The sequence below is a fragment of the Salarias fasciatus genome, chromosome 18 (assembly GCF_902148845.1).
Source record: "Salarias fasciatus chromosome 18, fSalaFa1.1, whole genome shotgun sequence".
In the NCBI taxonomy this organism is placed as follows: domain Eukaryota; kingdom Metazoa; phylum Chordata; class Actinopteri; order Blenniiformes; family Blenniidae; genus Salarias; species Salarias fasciatus.
In genome coordinates, this window is record NC_043762.1 from 15504800 (window position 1) to 15518454 (window position 13655).

General features: G+C 41.1%; 1 protein-coding gene across 1 annotated transcript; it reads left to right on the forward strand.

Annotated features, from left to right (window-relative positions):
- The first annotated feature begins 3456 nt into the window (after nt 1-3456).
- On the forward strand, nt 3457-12467 carry LOC115405719 (cyclic AMP-responsive element-binding protein 3-like protein 3-A). Its single transcript, XM_030115400.1, has 10 exons — nt 3457-3477; nt 3710-3815; nt 4197-4475; nt 6248-6372; nt 6637-6741; nt 6955-7061; nt 9817-9885; nt 11469-11553; nt 11900-11993; nt 12137-12467. Exons 1-10 carry the CDS (start codon nt 3457-3459, stop codon nt 12325-12327), a joined length of 1182 nt encoding a protein of 393 aa, XP_029971260.1. The 3' UTR covers nt 12328-12467.
- Nucleotides 12468-13655: the final 1188 nt, after the last annotated feature.

Consider the following 13655-nt stretch of genomic DNA (forward strand, 5'->3'; position numbering starts at 1 on the left):
GATAACTGAGAAAAGTCTTCATATAGCCAGTATATAAGTGTCTAAGTGTGTAAGTGTATAAGTGTCTATGCTTCGTTGTTTCCCATCTTTAACTTGTTGTCCCTACGTGTGGAAATAGATGGAATTGCCTCTGGCAAACGTGAAAATACTTCAAAGGCACACAATATGATATTTTTCAGTGGATTATTCATCCTAAACAAAAGGCCATGATACTGCGTGGCATGTGCTTGTGCAGGTGAACCCGTGGACTAAACAGCTTGTTCAGTCTTGGAATGCCAGTTTTTTTTTCCAAAAGATGATTTAGTGGGTCATTTTAACATCTTTAGTGTCTTCGATACAAGAATACAGGGATCACCTAGCAGCTCTGGAAGACTGAAGTTAATGGCTCTGCTGTTTGTCCTTCTTGTCTTCAGTGCTGATGCTGAAATGAAGAGCTCAGACAGATATCTGACTGATCTGTACTGTGGTAGTTCTAATGGCTGGGCTGGGCTGCTAAACCCACATGATTAATAGTCACTGATTGGCATCTGGAATCTCTGCCAAACAGGGGCATATGAGACAGCAGGTATCTCCTTCCACCCAAGGCAAAACAATGGCATCAATAAAATCTTGCATAATGAACCTTTAAAACATAGTCATGCCAAGTGAAAGTAAGAAGAAGATAAAGCAAATAAAAATGAGGGGTCAAAAAATATTTGGTTCCAGAATATCATTGGGTTTGTGTCTACAAACAAGAAGCCTCGCTGCAACAAGCAAGAAATTGCTTTCGATTCTCTGCTTTTTGTGACTCATGGGGAGTTTCCCACAACCTCATCTTGTCCACATTCGAGTTGTTGCTCAGCTGAAGATAAGAGACATTCAACAGGCATTTCATAATGGATAAAGCTACTTTAAAGCATGTTTTGATGGTCGCACCTGAATCTATAGGAGGTCGATCTGGGATCAGACCTGCAGTCATTCCTCACCCATCAGATTCTTTCTGCTTCCATGAAAACCAGTATTTTCAGCATGTACATTCTCAATTCCCCCATCTTCTTGACAAGAAATGAGACCGTCTGGACAGTGAGAGGCTTTTATTGTAATTGACTAGCAGCCATGAGTACCGGGTGTGAAAATATTTCAGAAAAATCCCTGAAGAGCTTGACCATATCAAGGTACATTTTCGTACTCTCTAGAGAACCACTGTCTTAAATGTCAAATGGATTTTTTTTTTTTTTAAATTCCAGCTGATACACAGGAGTGAATGTAATTCCTCTCGAGCCTCTGCGTCCAAATGGACACAGCAATATGGATTCAGTGTGATATGATATCCTATAACACAGCCATAACATGTACTGAGCTGCAGCCAATTCTAAGGAATCTACTTGAAATGCCCTGGTTTGATCATATCTGCACGCACTTTGAAACTCTAATCTCTAATCAGAACAACAATAAAGATAGCAGAGCCGCGCTGACATGCAGTTCGGCACATTAGTACTGACAACACTGGATTCTCTATCAAAGAATAGATACAAATATTCTAATGCAATGACTGGTCAATGACAAGTACTAAAGATGAAATCACATCAAGATGCACATTTTTATGTAATGCCTCTAATAAAACAGTAATGAGTCCATTAAAATGCATCCTGGAATCGTCATTGGCTTCATGAAAAATACATTGCAATACATCAAAACTCCCATTGACAATATAGTGGTTTTATTGAACATTTCAATTGCTTCATTATGCAGAACTGATCTGAAAAGTTCACAAGAGCAGCAAAATTATACCATTATGAAAACTGAACCCTTCAGAAGTTCTTCAGCGTATTGAATATTTAAAAACAGGTGAAAAAGAGTTAGTTTTTTCTCAGCTTATGAGTTTGTATCTGACCCCCCTGACCTCAGATGACCAGCTTCGTCAAGTTGACAATGCAACAAAGGAAAGAAACTTGACAAAAAAAAAATCAAAAGAGAAAATTTCACATTGTTGATATTCATGCTGTCTGCTGAAGTTAAAAACGTCGAGAGAAAAATCATCTGAAGGGAAAAAAAGACTTTCAACTATTGGAGCTACCAGAGGCCCAGTCTGCCTCTTCACAAGAGGAACAATGCTTTGAAGTTGAGAGAGTAATGAGAGGATGGAGCTGATGACACTCATTCAGGAAACCAGAAGACGGACTGTTGGGTTTTCTACCAGAGAGGAATTCAATGGCTCTGCCACTGAGAGAATCGCGTCCACACTGCGATAAAAATGAGATACGCCTTTGCGAGCGTGCAAGTTTCTATTCTGTTACTGCTCGAAGAACACATTATGTAATTTTTTTTTTCCTCCCTTTATGATGTGTACACTCAGAAACAGATGCTCCTGATTATGGCAGTAAAGATAACAAACCGGGAGGCGTTATATCATTTTGCTAAAGAAGAGTAGACATCATTTTAGGTAGCTGATTGACGAAGTGAAAAAGTCACCTCACTGTACACTCTGACCCATTTTCTCAACATTAGACGATTATTTCAAGTATGTTCAAAATAAAATTTGTCTGATTTGAGAGTCATATGTGGGTTGACCAACATTTAGTTTAATTTTGAGTTTTTATATTCTTCTCAAAGAACAAATTTCCATTTCCAAAGAACTCACCAGCAAAAAGGAAGCAGTGAGGAGTTTGTTTTGAATGATTGTCCAATAAAAAGAAACATTCTCGGTGCCAAGCTCATTTGGAACTGCTTCCGACTGTTTGGTGACAGTCATCGCATTTGATCCAAACACAGAATCATTTTGGTGCAAATTTGCAATCAGGTAGATTCTTCCCCAGAAGTGTTTTCTAAACATGTTATCATCAGCGACAGGCAAATGATACTTTCAGGAAAAAACATATTCCAGAAAACTGTCCACCGCAGAAGCTGAAGCTGTGGTACACTTCCAAACAGGGTTTCAGTCTAACAACTGTATCAAGATTGTTTTCATAAATGAAAATCCATACGTCTCTTCAGACACGCTCCAAACTTTTGCTTGAAGGTTTATTTCAGGCAACAGAAATACAAACAAAACATCCAAAACAAAGGTTCTTTTCCAAACACAAACGCACAAACAAAACATGTTTCTGTACATCCTGCCTTTCACAGCAATACAATAAAAAATAAGTCATCAGGTAATAAATGTCAGTTTGTCATGATGGTAGGAAAAGTTCAGCCTAGGTTAAGTGTGACAAACAAGGAATTAACTGAACAGTGAGATTTGCTCTGGTGGTAATTGGCTCTCTCAGATGTCAGCATAACCTGGGATTGGCCAGTGATCAGATAGGTTAAGGGAACGCTGCTGAGTGTTACAGCATTTCAACTTTGTCCCTTCAGATGCACTCTGGTGTTTTTCCCTGGAACATAGTCATCTAGTTGCGGTGGGACTTTCTTTTTTTTTTTTTTTCCGTCTCTGTTGGAGAGTTTCCTTGAAATTTCATCAGCTGCTTTAATGTCAGAATGACACTGACTGCAGACAAGGTAAGTTGCTCTTTCTGTTGAAAAAATCCACAATGAGAATATCAAAAGGAAAAACAACTTGCTTCAAAGTGGACGTGATTTATTTTAGATTCAATTGTATGTGAGACTGAGACAGAGTTAAAAAGATTCTGTAGTCATTGTTCATATTCTTCAGTGGAGCACGCCGTTGGTGGTGTAACCTCTCCCAGCTATTGAGGAGATCTGCTGTTATAAAAACCAGCTTTCATTTCAGGTGCACTGTGACATGGACATCGTTGACCTCTTGCTCAAAAACGCAGATGAATCTACCAGTTGCTACAGCAACCAACTGTGGACTATCCCAATGAATGACGTACGTATGATGATCAAGCTGAACAATTTGCTCCCGAACCGAGAACCTCAGGGGAAAACAACAGACCAGAAACCCAGTGAATCTCACTCTGAATCAAATTGGTATGCTGCTCAGTGTGAACTATATTCTGAGATTCTCATACATGATTAAGATTAATCTCATCTGTATATGAGTTCCTTTTTTTTTTTTTTTTTTCATTCTACGCTGTGCCTGTTGCATCAGCTCTGGCCGGCAGCAGCGAGTCACTGACAAATGAGCATTAAACATTAAAAGAGCGCTGTGCTTATGTCCTTGTATTTGCTCGTGCGTCAGAATACGATTACCTGATTTAATCTGTCACTCCAGCTTGGATGGTGTCATGTGTTGACATGCGCATACCCTCTTCTGCCTCAGACCCCCAGCCCAGAGAGACACGCTGCTGATGACTTCTTGGGCAACCTGCTGCATGGAAGCGACTCCTCTTCTGTGCCAGCATCCCCCCTGTGGTCACCAGGCACGACTGACAGTGGCATCAATGAGGAGCCTCTGATAGACACACTAGGCAGCCCACACAGCACCGCCTGCACAGCTTTCCCAGCCATCGACATACCGGCTCCTCTTCAGCCCAAATCCCTGGAGAACCGAACACCAGGAAATCAAAGCATGGCTGATGTATGCATTGATCTCGGTAAGGTTAGATTTGAATAAGACTCTCCTTTGGCATGACACTGAATCCTAAATTGCTCTCAGTGAGGGTCAAGCAGCTTGCATGGCAGCCATCAATCACCATCTATTGATATTTCCAACACATTATTCAACTTTCATGTTAAAAGACTGTTTTTGAGACAGTATCTCCTAAAACACAGATAACCTGTGATGTAAATCTTCCTAGATTAGACAGATTTTAGTATTCTTCTTCTGCATGTCATACAAATGTATACTAGAGCTTTCCAAATAGATCAGCCAACCCTGCTGCACCGTCGCTGCACACAGCAGTACAGAGGGCAGTGTGGCTGTGTGGGGCTGTGATTACCCGGGCTGACAATGACTCATTGCAAATCTAGTCATGCTTTCGAGATTTTTCCGCCGTGAAAACAGCAACGGTTGTTCAGAAACCTACGTTCAAATTGAGCACGGCAAATGTCACAAATAAAATTATTCATCGGCCACTTTCGGATGCAGCTCCTGTCCGACATAACACACAAAGGTTCATCACAGTCTGCCACGTTCATGGCGTCTGGAGGCAGTGATCAGTGTTCACACAGCTTTCTTCTCTTTTTCCTTGTTCCTTTTGTTACACTTTCTACGAAAAGGTCATGTGATTTTGAAGCACCAGTGTGTCGGTGAACTTTTAACACATAAGGTTTGATTCACAGTTTTGGTTTTAAATCCCTATTGGTAATAACCGCTTCAGATCATAAAGAAAATCTGTGATATTGTATATCACTGATTATGAATGTAAAAATTCTCTGAGATGTAGTGAAAAAAGTGTCAAATATCAGTAATGTTAATTTACCATTGAAGATCTGCAGCCAGGACACAGTGAAGAACGGATGTCGCTTTGAACATGCAGGATCCATCTGTGGAGTCTGCAGCTATAGAACAGCAAATCGTTGTGATAGTGAGCACAAATGTCAGTGAATGACAGTGAACCGGGGCACGGGAAAGCCAGGAAACAAACATGACCCGAGATTGTGGATTCTAAAATTTTGTTCTCTTTTTGTGTGATAATAAGGCCTATTGACCTGGCAATCATCCTTTCACAGAATTTTTTTTTTTCCATTTCTGAACAATTGTCAGGATAAGAGGTAGTGTGATTTCTCATTCATTCATGATAAAACGGGAAAGCGTCTTTTTTGAATAATGGTCCTTTTGATTTGTGACCCCCGTGGCCTAAAAATAGGTTTAAAATTGATTTTGTACACCGGAGCTGAAACATGCAGCGATATTAAACAGAAAAATGTCACATGTGATGTTTCAGGCACAAGACGTGATGGGAAGCCCCTCTCAAATGGCCAAATCAAATCTCTACCTGAGTGTGAAAGGCAAGTGCCTTTTGTGATAGCACTTATTTTCACGTGCACACCTGCATACTGTTTTTCGGGCCAGTTGGCAGATAGATTGTTTCCAGCATCTTGGGGGATTTATCACAGATCGTATTTGGATTTAGCTGGCCTCAGTTGCTTCAGTCTCTTCATGTATCCCCAGACTGAACTGATGATGCTGAGATCGGGTCTCTGTGGGGACCACACCATCTGCTGCAGGATTCCTTGTTGACTCTGGCCGCACGATTGAGGATGTCGTCCTTCGGCAGTATTAATGTGACACTGATCAAACGCCTCCCCAGTGGCATTCTGTGATGGCTGTAAATCTAAAAAAAATCTAAAGAATCTTTTGGACTTGTCAAGCCCTGTTGATTTACATTTGTTTTTTGTTTTTTTTCTACTTCAAAATCTACAGATTGGGCGTCTGGTGGCCTTATTGAGAAATCTGAAATCGCATACCACCTCACTGCAAATCATAACCGTCTGGTACAACCTGCGCTCACAGTGAAAGACCTGCTGTTATCCAACCTGGGACAGAAAGTAAGAACAGCTGGATATTTCTGTGAAGTATCATAGAAGTTTTGTCTCGCTTTCTAGTTCGAAAAAAAAAAAAAAAAACATCGGTTTGGGTATCATGAGTAAATGAAACCTTAAATCAAACTATGCTCCGCTGTGTCTCTTGATAATTTCAGACCCGAGACCTACTCGAAGTGGTCTGCACAGCTCTGGGAAAAAAACAGGGCACTTTTGGCACATTGATTTTTAGGAACTGAAATATTCTCTCCATCTGTTTCACGGACACAGCGAATCCCCCAGCATGCCCTGCAGGAGCTTGTTCTTAATGAGGATGAGAAGAAGCTTCTGGCAAAAGAAGGAGTAAACCTGCCCAGCAAATTCCCCCTGTCCAAGGTGCACGAGCGAGATACACACATGTGGCGCAGGCGTCTCTCAGCACCCACATTCACCGTCCACACACCTATAAATCAAAATCAATACCCCCAGTTACAGTTCTAACAGTTTTGCCGTAACCCTCTTCTCACAAACTACTTTTCATCTCCTTTTTTTCCCTCTCTCCATCCTTTCTTGTTTCTTCCCTCTCTTATGTTTCACCTGTTTGATCAGTTTGAAGAGAGGGTTTTGAAGAAGATCCGCCGGAAAATACGCAACAAGCGGTCGGCTCAAGAGAGTCGAAAGAAGAAGAGGGAGTATGTTGATTGTCTAGAAGGAAGGTAGGAACCTGCTGCACTCAGCATCCTGCCGTCGTTACCTCGCCATGCCTCCTCTTCACTTTGAAACTAATTGTGATGAGCTTGGTGCATTCGTGCACTCAACTGACATTAACAAAGTGCTGCTTAGATGAGAAGGGGACATTTATCAGTGGTTCAGTTTGTTAATTAAGCACTTGTGACACATGGTTTATTAAAGCATTTCTGTCAGCTGAAATCATTTCTCATTGAGAAAAAGCTTCATAGAACTAATTTAGGACACGGTCTGTTTGGAGTAAAAAGACAACGAGAGGAGAAGCAGCAGCTGTCATGCCAGACGACACAAAGGAAAATCTGTGACTCACAGAAACTTTTTTCAAAAGGGAACAATCCTGAGAGAGCTGAAATGAAATTAATTGATATCGAGGGGATTCAGTGCAAAAAAAAAAAAAAAAAAACCTCCACATTTTGAAGGCAAAGGAGAAGAAACAACTTCAAGGACATACTCATTATTGTCTATGACATGAAAAGAGTGTACAAAAAATGACCTTAGATTGTTTTGAATGGTAATTATCATACGGTATACGCATCATTAATGTTTCACCCCTGAAGGGTCACTGACCTGGATACTTAAATGTCCTTCCATAATCATCATCATCTTCATTTTTCTATTCCAAGACCCTCATTAATCAGCCAAAACATTCCTGAAACATGCAGGACGCCACTGGTCTCAATGGGTCTTGACGTCTTGACGGCCCCCTCGGCAATGCCCAGAACCCCCAAACTGCTCAGGTTGCACCAGAGCGGGAGATTCTGTAAAAAACTGAAATAAATTAAACATGCGAATCACGTGATCCGTTGTAGAAGCACACAAAGGTGCAGCGGAAAGATGAAGATGATTCATACTTTGTGTTGCTGTGTACTCATCATAACTAGAAACATGTTTTTGGGTAACTGAGGCTGTGTAATAATGAGCCATCGACACTTTCATCAGGCCGATGGAACACTGTGCTGCTAGACGGGGAGAAACTGAGAGTGAAAATGGAATAACATCAACTCAGTTCAGTTTTACTTCGACGTTGATAATTATCACGCCGTCGTTTCAAGGCACAAAACCCCAACAACTCCAAACTGTACTGGAAAGACTTGTTGACAGAGTGCTATGAAAATAACACCTTAATGCCACGGTAATGTCAATTCTGGAAACGCAAGGCTGGAAAACAGTTATGGGAGTCATATCTGGAGGAAATTTGTGTGGAATACAACACAACCAGATGAAAACTCATGGAAAAAAATCAATTTGTACTCAGACATGACTTATACTTAACAGTGTTTTCCATCACTGATGAAACTCTTGAGAAATCCTCTCAGTGCCATAGGCTCTGTTGTTTTCCATGCTGGATAATTACTCTGTCTGAAGATGTCAGGAAAACTGAACCTGAATCATTGTGACTGAAAAATAATCTGCTGTGTGTGAATGAAAATAACTCCTCTGAAAATAACTGCTCTCTCCACTTCACTCCAGCTCTCCGGAAACGTTGTTCTCTCAATTATTTACCATTCTTTTTTCCTCACAGTCTTTAAGTCAATCTTGATTCAATTTCTTATACATATACATTATTTTGAGAGGAGAAAATGATCCACTGATTAAACTTGAAAAATATAAGTGGTGCACATTTTCCCAAAATGAACTAAATGACCTAATTTCTCAATTATGAGTGTTGTCGTGTATTAGATGAAGTGAAAGGTTTTTACCTGACACTTCAGCTTTTTGTGCCTCATCTGGGTCATTACGTTTGAAAACACATATTATTGTCATAACCAGCAGCAAAGCTGAGCAGCAAAAACCTTTTGGAAAGGATTTAAGAGGATATTGTCTCTGACAGCAGAGAAGCAGGAGGGTTTTTTGCTAAGAAGCAGTTCATTTCTTTTTCCTCCTCCATCCCTCTCTCCAGGATGTGCAGTACACCACATGATTGGCTGCCTTACTTATTTGATTAGTTAATCCTGCTTTCTTCCCACAGCATGGCTCTGCCACCACATTTCTGCAAACAATGCAGCGTGGGAGAGCGTGCAGTTTAGCCCTCAGATAGGGCAGTTCATCTATGTCCCCGGTTTCTTTTGTTTCCTCAGTCTCACTTGGCTATGTGTCAGATTGTTTTTAGATTCTTCATCCATGGCTGAAATATCTTAAACCTTCTGAGAACAGAGGGGTTACCATATGAGAGGTGCAATGCTGGCACATCAAGTAGCATAGACAAAGAAAATGTGGTTGTAAAGCTGCAGATCAATATACTTTCATTTTAATAATTTATCTCCAGAACATTTTGACCTTTTGTTAAAGATTGATGAGAAATTGACTGCGTCAAAAAATCTTTTAACAGTCTCTGAAGCCTGCTCGTTCTTAGTTTTCAGCGCTTTGTAAAATGTAAAGGCGTGCTGTCAACATCTCATCAGAGCAGGAAATTTGTTGCTTGTGGATGAAATGAACACTCCTACCAGGCAGACTCAGCATCTTTCTTTAATTAATCAAGCTTCCAGCGGAGCGTATCAACGCGGTTTGATTATCAGTCATGATAGAGGATGACTCACGGTGGCGAAAATAGAGAATGTACAGATTAGCAGCACAAAAGACTGCAGGTGGGGGTGGTGAATGGAGACCCCGAGTGGTATAGCCAACAGAAGGATATAGGTGGGAAAACTTGGGAGAGGCTTTTCAGCATCACAAGATTGTCATCTTGGACTGTCATCCATCAGAATTCTCTCTCTCTCTCTGCAGAATGTCTGCATGCAGCGCTCACAACCTTGAGCTGCAGAGAAAGATCCATCAGCTGGAAGAGACCAACAAGTGAGTCTTCAAGTGAGCCAGTGAGAGCAGAAACTGAGACTCAGTGAGGAATTCATGTTCAGAAATATCGTATTTATTTGTTTTTTAAATGCAGCCTCTGTTTAATCAATAAAGCCATGTTCAAATATTATATAGGCCATGATTTATTGTACACGTGTGTGTTAAAACAGACAAAGGCACTATTGTTGCCACAACAATTGAGAACAAAAAAATGCACACACAACAGTGTAGATAATAATTACAGTCACTATAGAGACTCAAGTGGAATGACTGCGCAGGAATAATTGCATTCCAGTGAGCGTAAGCGTACTGATTTTCTAACAATTAAAACAGCAGCTCTTCTGTGGATTAGCTTATTGATTGGGTGCTAATAGCAACATTAAATCCCGAGAACTCATGAAGTATTGCCTTTAATAGTATGTTACCTGGAGTTCTAGCTCTCTGTGTGCACACATCCCTACGTTCCTTTCAATCCATCCATCCATCCATCCATCCATCCATCCATCATGTATTTACACCATTCCTAGGACTATAGAGCATAAATACCATGAAGATAAATTATACTGTTGCATAAAACCAGTCTAGCAGCAGGTATAATTATCGCCCTGACCTCCACGGATCCCAACAATTGTCAACAAAGAATACACATGATTTTTTTCCCGGGATCGGAGGTTTGTTGAGGAGCTCTTACAGGTGTATAGATTCTTATCCTCTCATACAAATCTCATCCTGTGTTTATTTATTCTTTTTGCTTTTTTTTGACATTCTTTTTTGAAGCACTCAAAGCTGCTATGTTGCGTCATATAAATATTTTTTTTTTTGCGACAATCTTATCTAAAGTAGATAGTTTATTTTTAGAGGGTTTTAGTCCAAGCCGTATTTTTTTTTAATGCTGGAAGTGTCTAAATGTATGTGTTTATTGAACCTCATGAATAATGCTTCAAATTGTGTCATTCAGAAACTTGAAGCTTGCCCTATATATGGAATTCAGGGTGCGATTGAAATGTAAATGTGAGTGAAAAGTGTTTTGAGGAAATATGCAGCTCTGGTGACTCCTGCCTCTGTTTAACGATATGAAAAACTATCACACATTCCAACCAGCTTAATTGCTTTTAAAATACGCATTTAATGTGTTTGAAATGTGACCATGAATTGCATGAAAAAAAAAAAAAGCCTTGAGAAAAGTATTCACAAATATTTATGCCTGTCCATTTCAAAAGGTAAAAGAAAAAAAGTCTTTCTTGATTATTCCCCAGTACCATGGAATTCAAGTGTAAAACTGCCTGGATACAAAACCATATGGATTGTTAAACTTCGCATTGTGCTTTCTGACTCTGCTCTCACGTGATTTTTGCCACTTCATTATGTGATTTTGCCTCCTGGCGAGGATCTGTGAGAAAGTGAATTCCAATGCCGCGGAAAGACGGACACCGGCACATTACCCCTGAACCTGCTGCCGTTCCTTTTCTGCTCAGTCGTCACAGATCGCTCATGCTGAAAACCAAATGATGCCTGCATTTCGCATGTGGCCCTTTTTGAGAGAAATCTCTTTCATCTTCTTGTTGTTTGTGTTTGTGTTGCAGCGCTCTGCTGGAGCGGCTCAGCCAGCTTCAGGCTCTCCTCCCTAATAGCTCCAGCAAGTCAGCACACAGAGGAACATGCATCCTGGTGAGACGTACTGGAAAGCATAAAGTTCATTTGTAGCCTTGAGAGGTTCTTTTTTTTTTTTTTGACAGACAGCTTATTCTTACCAGCTAAATCATTGATAAAACATATAGCTGATCAATAATGAACTGCATATTGCCCAGGTACATCATTAAAAACCTGTCTGCATCCCTCCTGTGACTATATGTTTGAGTCATATGTTTGATTTTATCCATCGTCTGTGTTCAATTTTTCTTTCTGGCTTATATGTAATAGCTGCTCTCTTCTTGTCTCTATGGTTTCCATCATTTTCTTCTGATCTTGCTTCTGATCTGCCTGCTTTTGTCCCGTCGTTTGCATTTATGTGCAGGTCCTGCTCCTCTCGTTCTCTCTGCTCATTTCCTCAAACCTGCAGCCAGACCCTAACAGCCAACTCAATCAGGCAGAATACGCCAAGGCTAAAGGTCAGCGGAGTGTTCACGCGATCATCTCCCATGTTCCTCACAAACGCACACACACACACACACACACACACGCACACACACACACACACACACACACACAGGCACACACACTCACTCCTCTCCACCATTTCTCTCCCTCTCAGTGTCATCCCGCTCGCTGCAGGCAGTGGATGAAGTGCGAGACGTCCCTCCTCCTCTGCCTCCGCTCTCCATCTCCGGGGGCTTTGAAGCCCTGCGCAGCCTGACAGTGAAGCTCTGGCCCTGGACGAATCTCCCCGCTGCAGGCCTCTCCTCCACTCACCGCCGGGATCACAGGCTCCGGGACGATCATTGATTCCAACAAGACATGTAGCAGGTGCAGCATCCAAATGAGCAGATTAATTGCTTTTTGGTTTCTGTCTCCCACTACAGAGGCTGAGAGAAGTATTGCGGCGGTGCTCCAGCATGCAAACATTTAGTTGAAAGACGTTCCTGACGGAAATGTTCTGTTTGGAGCAGGAGTTGATGAGGCAGTTTTCCACTGAGGATGTACGTTTGTATTCGAGAAAGGAGAGTTTCTCAGACCTGCTGGATTGTGTGCTGATTATACTGTTGGTGGATTATTTATACATGAGTCCCCCATAAAACAGCTCGAATGTATTTTCAGTTTTGTATCCTACATGGCCTGAAACAAGGAGGAGTTCCTCAATTTTTGAACAGTTCAGTGCAATGCTGACAAAGCAGACCGAAAGTGTGACTTTTCAAACATGAGTTTAAGAAAAAACTGTTAAAACTGTCTTGATATACAAGGTTCAATGTCTCAAGTGTAAGTTTATATACATATATTACAAGATGTCTGTAATATGAAGTGGTGCAAGACATGTAAGAAACTTGATTGATACGATTAGATTTGGATAGATACAAAGTTGAGTTTTGTCAGTAATAGTGAACTGAAGATAAATGGAAACACTTGGAAGTTCTTATCCTTCTTTCAGGTGTTGATTCATAAATCATGTGTATTGGTGAAGGAAAAATATTTGTAAATAAACATAAAGAATTGAGTAAACTGTGCTTTTTCGTCCCGATGGGTTTGATGTGCGACAGACAGGGTCCAGGGTGAATCCTGCCCCTGCTCATAAGAAGCTGGGATTGGCTCCAGCAACTCACGACCCTGAAAAGGATAAGCGGATTTGAGAATGAATGAATATTTTCACAGTCTGCAACAAGATTTTGGTGCTGGAGTTCAAAAACATAGTTGCTCATGTGCTTGACCGTGCAGAGAAACAGCAGCTGCTGCAGACCTGCGGCCGCTCTGTGTGTGTGTGTGTGTGTGTGTGTGTGTGTGTGTGGACAAGAAGAGAATGACATTTCCCAAAATGTCGCCTCGAAAGAAACAGCCCCCCTCCCACCTGCCTGCTTTTAACCTGGCACTGAACTGCTGGCTTCACATCCTCTCCAAAGCTGAAATTTCCCTCAGAGTCACTGTGCGGTTCATCTTTTTGGGTCATATTGACAGTTTGACTGTTGCTGAATGAATAATCTGCAAGAAAATTGTGTTTTGTTGTCAGAATGAGGCCTTTCTGTGTGGGATGTGCATGTTGAGTGAGTTTTACATGGATGGATGGATGGATGGGTGGATGGATGATGACAGTTATTTGAATCAATTTGACAAACATGCCTCCT